The sequence below is a fragment of the Rhinopithecus bieti genome, unplaced genomic scaffold (genome assembly GCF_001698545.2).
Source record: "Rhinopithecus bieti isolate Rb0 unplaced genomic scaffold, ASM169854v2 scaffold_35856, whole genome shotgun sequence".
Taxonomy (NCBI): domain Eukaryota; kingdom Metazoa; phylum Chordata; class Mammalia; order Primates; family Cercopithecidae; genus Rhinopithecus; species Rhinopithecus bieti.
Genome location: NW_016815820.1, coordinates 902,209 through 915,313, shown reverse-complemented (window position 1 = coordinate 915,313; position 13,105 = coordinate 902,209). Strand labels below are relative to the sequence as shown.

General features: G+C 50.4%; 2 protein-coding genes across 3 annotated transcripts in view; one reads left to right on the top strand and one right to left on the bottom strand.

Annotated features, from left to right (window-relative positions):
• Nucleotides 1–6,675: 6,675 nt before the first annotated feature.
• On the bottom strand, nucleotides 6,676–11,984 carry MRPL27 (mitochondrial ribosomal protein L27). The gene is made up of 4 exons (XM_017853890.1): nucleotides 11,889–11,984; nucleotides 9,201–9,332; nucleotides 8,778–8,845; nucleotides 6,676–7,114 (listed from the first exon to the last, which is right to left on the bottom strand). The coding sequence occupies exons 1-4, from the start codon at nucleotides 11,926–11,928 to the stop codon at nucleotides 6,908–6,910; spliced, it is 447 nt and encodes a 148-aa protein (XP_017709379.1). The 5' UTR covers nucleotides 11,929–11,984; the 3' UTR covers nucleotides 6,676–6,907.
• EME1 (essential meiotic structure-specific endonuclease 1) overlaps nucleotides 11,970–13,105 on the top strand; it is an 8,639-nt gene continuing 7,503 nt past the window's right edge. Inside the window, exon 1 of one of the 2 annotated variants that reach the window (XM_017853883.1) lies at nucleotides 11,970–12,035. The gene's annotated coding sequence lies outside the window, so the exon portion shown is untranslated. The remainder of the gene's footprint in view (nucleotides 12,036–13,105) is intronic. The other variant, XM_017853882.1, reaches the window with a different exon arrangement.

Below are 13,105 nucleotides of genomic sequence, written 5' to 3'. Positions count from 1 at the left end.
CTCTGGGCTCTGTGTTTTCCTCCTGGGGTCAGGAAGCCATCACCATTCGTTGGGCCTTCTCCAGAAGTCTTGGCTGGTACTTTGGTAGCCTTGAGAAGGTAAAGATCTCATTCCCCCAGATGGAGAACACTTTAGAATACACCCAAGAGGGACTCAAGAACTCATCTAGCCTGGGTGCAGGGGTTCCCGCCTGTAATCCCAACACTGGGAGGCTGAGGCAGGAAGATTGCTTCAGCCCAGGAGTTTGGGACCAGCCTGGGCAACACAGTGAGACCTCGTCTCTATGAAAAAAAAAATTTTTTAGTTAGCCAGGCGTGGTGGCGCACATCTGTAGTCACAGCCACTCAGGAGGCTGAAGCAGGAGGCTGAAGCTGCAGTAAGCCAAACTGTACCACTGCACTCCAGCCTGGGTGACAGAGTGAGACCCTGTCTCAAAAAACAAACATCTAATCCAACTCCTTTTTTCTGAGGGGTAAACAGGCCCAGAGAGGCTCGAAGCCTTCTTTGCCACCCAGCAGGCCAGGGGACCAGCAGGACCTGAGCTTAGTTTGCGAGCCCTGACCCAGCACTCCCATCCCCACCACCAGGCCAGGCTGTAGCAGATGCTGGTTCCTCTATCCTTGGCCTTAGCAGGGCCCATCCTAGAAGCCTGGCCCTGCCACATGGGGTACCTTCAACAGAGGCAATCCCAGCCATGGCCTGGTGGTTATGATTGGAGCTTTTTCTTTTAGGGGCAGGAGCAGCAGCAGCCTAGGTCCCTGGTCACTGTCCTAGGACCCATGTTGAAAAGGGTTGTCCATCCTCCCTCCCTTTCCCAAGCCTCCTCTCCCCCTCCCACTCTCCTACCGTTGTCAGCCAGGGCTTGGTATCAGTCCTTCACACCTTACTTAATGTAGGAGCAAGGATGAAGGTTTCTAGACCTCTGAAGTCACCCTATCAGCCAGCCACACTGATCTCAGCTCAGGTTGAGGAACAAAGTCCCGCCCAGGCTGCCACATGTCAAGTTCTCCTAGTTGCCAGGAGGGGGCACTCCTGACAACCAACCGATAACAGCATTGGGGTTTTTGTCGGCTGACCATGCCTGCAGTATCTCAATCCTTACAGCTCTTGGAGGGAGAAGAGAGGCATTTTTATTATCGTCATTTAGCAGATCAGAAAACTGAGGCTGTGAAATGACGAGCCCAAAGTCACAGCTAACTATTAGATGATGGTAGCAGCTTTCAGAAGGAGGCAGGAAGCCTCCAGAGCCACTCAGTCACTACACTCTCCTCCTGCTCACGTAAGAGCCTGGCCGGGCAGGTAAGTAGGAAGGAACTAATGGCAAGAATTCCAAGGAAAGAGTGCTTAGGTTCAGAGGCTAAGATTATTCATTTTTTTCTGGCTCCTATTTTAGTGAACATCTGAAGCTATACTCTGGTTCTCTAGAATGTTGGGGTTTTTGTTTCCCAGTATCAACTCTCAGGTCAATAAAGAGGAAAAATTAACTAGGTTCAGCATTTTAGGCACAGGCAGTAAATATTAGAACACTTAGACTTTGCTGCCCAAGAGCTCACAAACTAGCTGGTGGGTTTAACCTGGGCTATGGCTATGCTATGTTAGGCTAGCACAACAGTTTTCAAAGTAGTAGTAGTATTTTTAGAGACAGGGTCTGGCTCTGTTGTTCAGGCACGATCATGATCATAGCTCACTGTAGCCTTGACCTCCTGAGCTCAAGCGATCCTCCTAAGTAGCTAGGGCCACAGGTGTGCACCACCATGCCTGGCTTTTTTTTTCTTTTCTTTTTTTTTTTTTTTTTTTTTTGGTAGAACAGGGGTCTCTCTCATGTTGCCCAGGCTAGTCTCAAACTCCTGGCCTCAAGCAATCCTCCCGCTCCAACCTCCCAAAGCATTGGGATGACAGGCATCAGCCACTACTCCTGGCCTCAAAGTACCATTAAAAACAAAACAATAACAAAAAAAAAAAAACCTTAGGTAGGACATGCACTTGCTGCATCCCTGTCCTTCTCCACCATATTAGATCAGGTCGTAGTTAGCCATTATTGTCACCTGCTGTAAACACTTTGAGTTTACATTCTTCAACTCTAGTGAGTCGTGATCCTGACAGAGGATTCTGATTTAATGGGTCTGAGGTGGCAACCCACAACGGTATGTTTTTAAAACTCCTCAGACCTTTCTAACAAGCAGGCAGGCAGAACTAGGGAAGCGTAGCCCCACCCCTGCTGCTCTGGCAGGCCTGTCTTTGCCCACTGAGTTCGAAGCACTGCAGGACCCAGGACCAGGCTCCAGAACTCCTCCTGACAGGTTCAGAGGGCAGGCTTGGGGGTGGAGGCGCTCCTCTCCCATCCTCTCCCCTGTTCAGGTCACTGAGGTGAGTGGGAGCCCAGCTTTGCTGCCCGAGTTCCTAGCAGACAGTGTTCTCTACCCTCTCATCTTTCTGTAGGGTTAGCTCAGCCTGGAGGCTTGGGTTTTTTGAGGTTTTGAAATCCACTCCAGGCTGGGCCGCTGGGTTTAAGTTCAGGATTTGGGCCAGGCAGGACACAGAGTAGGGGCAGGGAGCGGGTGCAGGCAGGCTGGGCACCCAGAGCTACACAATAACTGCTTTGGAGGGAGGAGAGGAGCCTGGGCAGAGAGGCTTTTGTATTTCATGGCCTGGCGTACCCGGTTTCCAGGGCAACCATGGACACCATGGTTCTGTTAGAGGTGAAAGCCAAGACCAGAAGACAGCCAATTGACATCCAGAGCCCAGTTACCTGGGCCAATGGGAAGTGGAGGTGGGCAGTGGGGCTGGGAGGGATCTGAGACTGAGAAGTGTGGAGATCTGGGTGAGTTGGAGTCCCACTGGCTGTCAGGTTCAGCAGAAGCAGGGCCTGTTCCTCCCAACCCCTGCTCTGAAGGTTGCAGCGGGACCCTCATACCTGTCAGGCCTGCAGAGGCAGGAGAGGCCGAGAGCCTGGAAAACTGTTTACAGATGCCCCTGCTCTGAATGAAGCTGTTCCTCCAAGCCAGGGTTCCCAGGGAGGGGCGTGGCACCTCGGGGAGGGTCAGCCCTGTGGCCCTGCTGGCTGCCCTCAAGGCCGATGCCCTTTCCTGGCATCCCCTGCCACTGCTTCTCTGTGTGCAGACATCACCATGGACAACAGCCTCCTAGCCATAGTCATGGCCACCGGTGAGTACCTACTGCCATTCCATGTCCCAGGGGTGGGGCAGAGGCACCCTTGGCCCCTCACCGTAGGCAAAGCCCAGCTGCTTCATCTATGGGGTCACCTCAAGCAACGGCCCTCCCCAGCTAAGACTTGAGAAGTATGCTGTGCACGGCTGGCCTTTGATCCCTCTGGTCCCTTCCCTGTGCCAGGTCCTATGATGCCACAATCTTTGGTAACGAGAGGGGCTGGGCATCGGGGGCTGTTGAGCTGGGCTCTTGGGTCCTCTCCTGCCTCCTCAGATCCTGTTTCTCAGGGTATCTGCTCCATCCCCTCCCTTTGTGTCTCTGTAAAATCTCCCTTACACACATCACCCCCTGGGCTGCAGGCAGGGAAGGGACAGGGCTACTCTGCTCCCCCTCACAAATCTCTGCCCCAAGGACTTGATGCTGTAGCAAAAAGGAAGCTGCCTGCACCTCAGTTTGCCTTGTTAAGCTGGTATCAGTCCCAGCCAGGTCATTCCTACACCAGCATTTGGAGTGAATTCCAATCTGGTGAGGAAATGGGCCTGCACGTGCTGGGGTCCAGGCTGCCCCTTGAATGGTGCCTCTGGGGGGAGGGCAGCCTCATCTGCGGTGTTCATCATGGCCATCCTGCTGCTGCTGCTGCTGCTGCACCAGCGCGACCCCCAGTGCTGCCAGGTCCTCTGCACTTGCCACTTCTTCTGGAGTCCCAGCCAATACGTAAGCACCCCGACCCACCAACCCCTTGCCTTCATGGCCCCCACCCCCGACCCAAATCCTGACAAAAGGGCACCTGTCCTCTGACCAAGGAGAAACAATTGTTCAGTATGGAAAAGGCCTTTGGAATCTTTCTCCGCAGCATCTAGCCTGGGTTCCCTATGAGTCAGGGAAGCAGTGTGGAAAGGGTTAATAACATCTAGGCCCCTCCCTGACCATCGTTAAACATAACTCAGTGCAAGGAGCTGCTCAGTGAAGACAAGGTCTTTTTCCAGCTCCCAAGGGAAAGTACAGAACCCTGACTTCTGGGGGAGGGGGTAAGTGGCAACAACAGCACTGTCAATCCTCTCCCCAGGGACAGCGTGCCATATGGCATCCTGTACAGAAAGGAAACAAAATCTTCTGAGCTACAGCCCCCCAGGCTCTGACACCATATCCCAACACTGAGCACCAGACAGCATGGAGGGGTAGGGACAGGAGGTGGTTTTCTCTGACTCCCCACCAAAGGTCATCAGACCTGGCTACCAGATGGTAGCAGAATGAGCTAGTGCCCAGAAAGGAGTGGATTCTCTTTACACCCTAGTCCTTTCCAGAAATGCTGAGGGTCTGAGCTTTGTGCCTTGGCCCCGGTGGAGAGGATTAAAGGGATGGAGAAAGGGGCATGGAGGGAAATAAAGGGTTTGGAATCTGCTGTCTTGCACACTGACCCTGAGCTTCACCTTGAGTTGTGCTTTATGATCCCAGGACTGCCCACCTCCCTACTTCAGCACCATGGGATGCCACACCGAGGTCCAGCCAGTGGAAAGGAGCCGAGAGTCCCAGGGGATACAGGTGAGGACCCCTGGGCCTGCCACCTGGGATGGAGGAAGAAGTGTGTGCTGGGGTTGTGAAGCCAGGCAAGGGACCTAGTGTGGTTAAGGGGACTAAAAAGAATGCAGGGGAGGGGAAGGATGGGATGAAGACTGGAGAGGCTTCTTGGAGGAGAGGGAGGAGTGCAATAACCCTGAACTTAGGCTTGCTCTGGGGAAGAGGACCCAGACCAAAGCTGGATAACGCTGGTGCATGCCTCCCTGGCTCCCTTGGCTTTTCTTGGTCACAGGGCCACTCCCAGGTGGGTGAGGTATTCTGTGTGGGGCTGCCCAGGAGCCACCAGCTGCCCCTGTGGCAGCCAGCTTGCCTGCCCAGCTATGAGAGTGTTCAAAAGAAGGACCGGCAGCAACAGATTCACCAGCTGATTGCACAACGCTTCGGGCTCCGGGCCTGCAGAGAGGTGAATGTCCAGCCTTCTCAGCCCTGGGTGTCCTGGCTAACCAAACTTTTCACTTACTGCATTTTAACACACAATACCCAATTAGAGGCCCTGGGGTCAGGAAAAGGGCCACTAGTGGAGAACTCAAGGATATGAGTGGAGGCCCCAGTTCACTTCTTGTGTAGATGGTGCAGACCCCAGCCCAGGGAGGCCTAACCAGAGGGGTTTCCATGAAGCCATTATCTCCAGGGGAGATGCAGAAAGCAACAGTCCAAAAAAAGGGTGTTGCATATATGGCAGGAGGGCAAGAAAGTGGCTAACGCCTTTGCTCTCCCATTTCTTCAGCTGCCACCAAGCTATGAGGATGCCATAAGGTCACTGCCGGCCTGCTGTGGCTCTACTCAGCCATCCTGGGAAGCAACCACCTGCCCTGCTCAGGGGAACACCACAGTGTAGGAGGGAGCAACCACCTCTGTCCGGCTCTTCCCCTTTCTCCAGGGGATTGGAAGGGAGAGCACTGAGCCTGTGGAGACAGCCCCCATCAATCTCCCCTGCCTAAGGACTACTCCAGCTGGGCCTTGGTACCTGATGCCCCAACACATGGTGCCAAAGTAAACCTCAGGTCACCTCTGCCAAGGATGTGCAGGAGGTGAGGAATCCAGGGTAATGTTCTGGGAAAACAAGATGACATGTTCAAGGCAGAACTCCAGAACTGGGAGGCTTCTCTGACCTCAATCCCTGGAGTGCCTGCCTTCAAGGCAGAGTACAGTCCCTGAAAGGAAGCCGCTGGACCCAACAGGCCCCTCTCTGGGACTGTAGCCAACACCACCTACCTCCAACAGCCAGGAATGATCATCCAAAATGAGATTTTCTTCCTGGCTCCTCCACTCAAAGCCAAGCCTCTAAAGGTCCTGGCTAGGATGACAATAGAATGGCCTGACCCCAGCCCACTCTAAGCCCTCACTGAGTATTCCTGAAGCCAGATTCTTTGCTACTGTTTATCGTTTGAGATAAATCAAGAACCAGAAGAGAATGTGGGCTTGGTGGGCCTACCTCTTCAGGTGAGCGGGAAGAAGCCATTTTGTTACCTACTCTGCCCTACCACTGGAAAGACCTCGGCAGTCCAGGGCAGATGGGGCCTGACGGAGCCTCCCAGAAGCATATCCTGCCATCCCACAAGCTCTCTCTCTGCCCTAGACCTGGAGAGGTAGGGAAGAGGCTTTCCTGTGGCTATCTCTGGGGCTGCAGCCCCAGCTCCCTTTGCATGTGGCTACGGGAGAAGAACATGACTGTGCTGCTTCCTTTACTGGCTGCCCCCACCCCTCCTCCCAGGGCCCAGCCCCTGGCCTTTTCTGGGATCTAAGAGGGGAAGCAGCAATGACACCCTCAAGCACGAGCTCCCCTCCTTCCCCTCTGGAGGACAGTGCCAAAGCAAGTCCCCCTTCTCATTTCCTCACTCAGATACATTCTTTCTTGCTTTGAGATTCCCCCTTGGTATGCACTAGAGAACCTGGGTAAGGACCAACGAATCACTAGGCAGTTCCATCCAGGTGTGTCCCTAAATAGCATGCGTTCATGACTCTGGCTCACTTTATTTTTGGCCCCAGGTCAGATCTCCCAAAGGGTTTCCCAGCAGTCACTTCAGAGTCTCCTGCAGAGTCACCATCAAGCAGACCTCTTCCTTGGGAGGCCGTGTCGTCACCCCAACCCTTGACTTCTGGTATCACCATCTCCTGTCACCTGGGCTCCAGTCTCTGTCTGATGGCCTCCAACAGGACATCAAAGCATAGCTACCAGTTTGAAGGTGCCCTCTGGCTTGGCAGGAACCACGTGGACAAAAGTCTTGTAGAGTACAGCACCCTTGGGCAGCCTGGTGATCAGATCCACAGCCTCCGTGTTTCTGGGATGAGGCACGAAGACCTCCTTAGTGTAGCGGACTATCCCCTCTTCCAGGGCATACAGACATTTATTCTTCCCAAGACCCACCTGCAACACACAGACCTGGTCAGCTGGTCAGCGAGGTGGTCCATCCCAGAATTTTGGGACAGACTTCTCACACAGAGCCACCACGCCCTGGGGCCGAAGAGGGGGATCAGAGAGTGCCATCTCAGGTTCCCTTTTCCACTGGCTGGCACTTCTAAACCTTCTGCTTCTTTACTGACTCATAACAAATGAGGGAAAAGAAAGCTCCAACAGCCAACGTGGGTCACTGTTCAGTCCCAGGGGGCTGTTACCTGGAGCCATGTCTATGTAGCTGGTCAGAAGCCACAGTGGACAGATCCCAACACCCAGGAAGATGCCCTAAATCTTCACTTAAGACTTAAACAACACTAGAACTGTCATATTAGAACACTAGTTTGATGTAAATTTTCATCTAGGTAGTGATTTATAAAGTTTAGGCTCTATGGAAAATATAGACCAAAGCTGTATGTATAATGCATATACTAATAAAACAATCATACTATTGCATCAGCTAATACCCATGTAAGCCCTTTAATACACATTAAGTCATTTAATCCTCACCTTGTAAAAGAGGTATTATCTCCAACACCATTTTTCAGATGAGAAATACAAAGCAGAGAGGTTAAACTATGTTGTATGTATAGTTTTTAACCATATTTTTTAGCTTTTTCTTTTAGAACTTCAGGCTGGGTGTGTGGCAAATTTTACCCAGGTAGTCCAGCACTATTCTGTCTCTCTGATTAAAAGAATGGGCTCTGGAGCCAGGATGTCTGGTTCAAATACCAGCACTGCTACTTACTCCTGTGTGGTCTTAGGCAAGTTTACTTCACTGTGCCTCCGTTTTTTTCATCTGTCAAATGGGGATAATATTAGCTACTTTACAGGATCAATTTGAGGATTAATGGTCAACAATCATAAAGGGCTTAGAATACCGTCCAGCTCAAAGTATGTTAGCTTTGATTGTTGTTGACATAGCTACACATCTAATGCCTTAAGTTCTAAAAGGTAAAGCTACTACATATAAAATTATCCAAAAAGGGGTGAGGGAGGGGAAACTGTTTACAAAGGAAACTAATATTTAAAATAATGTGAAGAGTATAGTATCATTCTGTCTCTGTAACAAAGAACTGTCCTACCCTATAAAAATGATGCCAACTTGCTGAAACTGAAATCCCCACCTGGTATGAACCTAATTTCTAGCACACTGAATTCTATTTCACTAAATTCAAGCTATCTTTCAACCATCTACACGTAAGTCTATGCAAAGGGAGGGGTCTTATAATGAAAAACTAATAAATTGAAATTAGTTTCCCAAGAATAAAATAATATTTTAGATATCTTGTCCTCCAAGAACTGAGGGTTAGAAAGAAGAACCAAGAATACCAGGCCAACGCAACACCAAAGCAAACCATAGTGATCTGGGAGTTAGGCAGACCTGGTGCAAATCCCAGCAGTCACTTGCTCCTTCCACCCCCTCTAAGTCTCTGGTATTTCACCTGTAAAATGGAGACAATACCCACCTCACAGGGATGCAGTAAGGAAGAAATGAGATGGTGTAGGCATGGGAATCAGCACAATGCTTGCCATTTGGTAAGCACCCAATACATGCAACTGTTACTACCATGCTTAGGGACAAGGAGAGGTCATCCTAGAAAAGGAAAAAGGGGGCAGCAACAGAGCAACTCACATGGGCACCTGGGTGCCAGCGGAAATGGCGCTGTGTTCCAATGATGTTCCCAGCATGAACATAGTGACCTAGAAGAGAAGTCCACAGTGATTGGGGCAGCACAGCAAACTACCAAGAAAACAGGATGGCCCAAATGCTGCATACCAACTTCCAAGCCTGCCCCTGGCCAAAAACAACTCCCAGACAGTCCAACACAAGCATTGCAGGATCTGCCACCCAGCAGCTCTTATCTCTAATTGCATGGTTATGGCTCACACCCACCCACCCTATGACCCTTCCTCAGGTCTTATCTGTTCCTTTAATCGGGAGCCAATTATGATGGTGAGGAAGAACAGGGCCAGGAACATGCAGGGTTCTTCTGCTCTCCTAAGGAACATCAGGACAGGGTGCAGTTGGGAAGCGGAAGCCAAGGCACATCCTCACCTTCCATTTTCTTCATGCCTAGGCGTTTGCCTGATGACTTTCCACCAAGGTTTCTGGAGCTACCACCCGTCTTCTTGGATGCATATCTGACAGCAAGAGCTGTAGCACGAGTGGAGCTCAGCAAGGATGTAACTGCAAAGAAAACAGAAACATTGTTCAGACAGACAGGCTCAAACTATTTCTGCCTCAATGGGCCACATGCTGAGAGGTGAGAGGTGGTGGGGAGATGAGAAAGATGTGTCAGGGGAGCAGAAGTGCCACTGAGTATATTAGTTCTCAGGGAATACCTGTAGGTCCTTGGCTTTCTTCTTTTGGGGAGGGGCGGGGAGCAGTGAAACATAAATGGAAAAAAATAAACATCATGTGTTCTGGGTCCTGACACATTTAGTCTAAATGTGCTGAGGAGAAATGGACACCACAGAGCTGCCTGCTTCAGAGGCTCACTCACCCTCATGCACCACGGAGGGGACAGAACAGACTTGGGAAGCCCAGCATATCCAGAGAGGCTTCTGTTTCAGGCTCACTCATGACTTTTTCTTTTTTTTTTAAGACGGAGTTTCGCTCTTGTTGCCCAAGCTGGAGTGCAATGGGCACAGTCTTGGCTCACTGCAACCTTCGCCTCCCGGGTTCAAGCAATTCTCCTGCCTCAGCCTCCCAAGTAGCTGGGATTACAGGTGTGTGCCACCACGCCCGGCTAATTTTTTGTATTTTTAGTAGAAACGGGGTTTCACCATGTTAGCCAGGCTGGTCTGGAACTCCTGACCTCAGGTGATCCCAAAGTGTTGGGATTACAGGCCTCACCCATGAGTTTCTCAGCTATTCACTCATCCACTGCTCACCAAATACTAGTAAACCAAAAGGGTGGCTGGTCTGAAGGTGGCTCCCGCAGGGTCCTGGCCATTTCAGAAGGCTGGGCTCTTTCTTCTCAAAGCACATCAAGCAGAGGTCCAACCATGACCCACACACTGCCCTTGTTAATCTGACCCCTCCATACTCATTCCAAAGTGCTCAATAGTATTCATTTGAAAAAGTAAAACGAACTAAAATTCATACTAAGATGGTAGTCCCTTGCTGTATGACAAGCTTAGGGGTGCAACTCCTTGCCTGCAGGTCTCCAGACACAGCCATGATTTAAGGCCCATGCCAGTGTCTTTAGAGAAGCTTTATGGGTCTCTGGAGCCTGTAAGTTCAGAGTTCCTGAAGCCTGGGTTTCTGACATTTCCATGACAACACAAGCTAGCTGGAGCAAAGGACCAGAGATAAGTACTCAGAAAGACAACAAGTTAAATGCCCAGCACCAGGATCTACCTACCTTTAAACATCTATTCATTCATTTACATACTAACTAAGCTCAGGAGCTGGGCTTTTACTTTACTTACATTATCTCATTCACAAATCTTTGCTCTTCACCCTACTCCCCATCCTCCTCCTCAAAGTAAATGGTGCTACCATTCAGCCAGTTGCTTAAGCAGAAACCACAGTCACCGCGGATTCCTTCTCTTTGCTGACCTCACATATTCAATTCACCAGCAAGCTCTGTGGATGCTAACTCCAAAACAGGTCTCAAATTCATCCATTTTCCTCCAAGTTTACTGCCACCACAAACGTCTTGGCTAAATCATCTCTGCTCAGAGCTATTACGGCTTTCCATCTGATTTCCTCATTTCCACTCCTATCCCCTTTAAATTTACATAACAGGAATAGTTTGCTTCTCAAAATGTAGAACTGGCTCAAGTCACTCTCCTGTCCCTCACTCTACATAGGGCTAGGTCTCCTGTCATTCTTTTTTTTTGGGGGGGGGTGGGGATAGGGCCCCATTCTGTCACCTAGGCTGGAGTGCAGTGGTATGAACATGGCTCACTGCAGCCTCGATCTCCCGAGCTCAGGTGATCCTCCCACCTCTGCCTCCTGAGTATGTGAGACCACAGGCAAGCGCCACCACACTCAGCTAATTTTTGTAACTTTTGTAGAGACGGGGTTTTGCCATGTTGCCCAGTTGGTCTTGAACTCTTGGGCTCAAGCGATCCGCCCGCCTCGGCCTCCCAGTGTTGGGACTACAGGCAGGAGCCATCATGCCCCGCCTCCTGTCGTTCTTTAGTTCTTAAATGTTATCTCCTCAGAAGACTTCCTTCACCGTTCAATCTAAGAAAACACACACACACTCATTTTCTTTCTTCACAGCACTTGCCAGTTTACAACTACCGTATGTGTTCATTTATTGGCTTATGCACCAGAGAGAACCGTTCGGGGGCTAGAAGCCATGTCTTCACGTTTTCTACTGATTTTCGGAACACCTACCGCCGTGTCTACCACAAAGTAAGACCTCAATCTGTTGAATTGAATAGATTAATTTTTTAATCCCCAATGTGCCATTGTTACTAATACTTATATAGAGAAAGGATCCACCCAAACCCCCAACCGCCAAGGAAGCCGTCCGTGCTCCCGAGGCAGGGGAAGACCAAGTGCTCCTCCAACTCCCCCACTCATGGTTCCACCCAGGATGTGTCACGTGACCAGCGACAGCGTCCCTCAAACCTGGAGTGGCCTCGCCCCGCTCTGACTACTGCGAGGACACCTCCCCTCGCATCCAGGGTCCTCCGCGGGGATCAGTATCACCTCCTTCTCTCCCTGCGGGAGCTCCACTCTGCTTCCCCGCCTCGCCCAGCTCTGACTACTGCGTCCCATTACCAGCTGTCCGGGTCCTCAGCGCCAGCACCACAGACGCCATGCTTGCGTTCACTCACTTCCGGTTTCGGAAAGGTTCTACTTCCGCTATCAGGAGATCTACTTCCGGGCCCTGCGTAGCGGATGAAAGAGTGGCGGGAGAAGTTGCAGGTGAGCGTCCCCGGCCGCAGGCCAGCGGATTGGTCGGGACTTCCTTCTTGAGCACCGCTCTGCAGAGTCTTGGTGGCTAGGGCGTCCAGGAGCCTCTGCCGCGGACCGCCAGCCAGAGTGGCGCAGAGCTAGTCGGGCAGGGGCCCGCTTATCTGCAAATGAGGGGCCCGCTGATCACCCTCATTTGCAGATGTCAACGGAGGCCCAGCGAAGGGTCAGAGATAAGGCCCCCTCCCTAGTCATTCAACTTACTTTATTCAGCCAGCTGTGTGCCAGATGCTATACTAAGCGCGATGGATGCATTATTTTATTTAATTCTCACCACCTTATAAAATGGGTGCTGTTATCATCCCTGTTTTACTAAGGAAGAAACTGAGGCCTAGGCAGGTTACATGTCTCCTCCTGGGTCATACCTACAGTGTTAGTAAATGTTCCAGGAATGATTAGCTTTGCATATGACCCAGCAGTTTTACTCCTAAGTATATACAGGAAAGGGATTTGAAAACATACCCCCACAAAAAGTTGTACATCAGTGTTCATAGCAGCATTATTCATAATAGCCAAAAAAAAGGAAACAAATTAAATGTCCAAGTGATGAATGGATACACAAAATGTAGCGTATCCGTACAATGGAATATTATTCAGTCATGAAAAGCAATTAAGTACTGATACAGGCTACATCATAGATAAACCTTGAAAACATGCTGAGTGAAAAAAGTCAGGCACAAAAGGCCACATATTATATGATTCTATTTATATGAAATATCCAGAATAGGCAAATGCATAGAGACAGATGTATGGTTGCCAGGAGCTGGGGAGAGGGAGGGAATGGACAGTGACTGCTTAATGGCTGCAGGAATTCTTTTTGAGGTGATGAAAATAGTGATGATGGTTGCACAACATTGTGAATATACTAAAAAACTACTGAACGTACACTTTTAAAAGGATATTGTGCTGTGCAAATTATATCTCTATTTTTATTTTATTTATTTTTCTTTAAAGCAGGGTCTCCGCCGGGCGCGGTGGCTCAAGCCTGTAATCCCAGCACTTTGGGAGGCTGAGGCGGGCGG

Coding starts and splice junctions, on each gene's coding strand:
- MRPL27 (XM_017853890.1), bottom strand. CDS start 11,928: ATGGCGTCTGTGGTGCTGGCGCTGAGGACCCGGACAGCTG. Junction 8,846..9,200: donor AGGCATGAAGAAAATGGAAG/GTGAGGATGTGC, acceptor CTTCTCTTCTAG/GTCACTATGTTCATGCTGGG. Junction 7,115..8,777: donor GCTGGCACCCAGGTGCCCAT/GTGAGTTGCTCT, acceptor TGTGTGTTGCAG/GTGGGTCTTGGGAAGAATAA.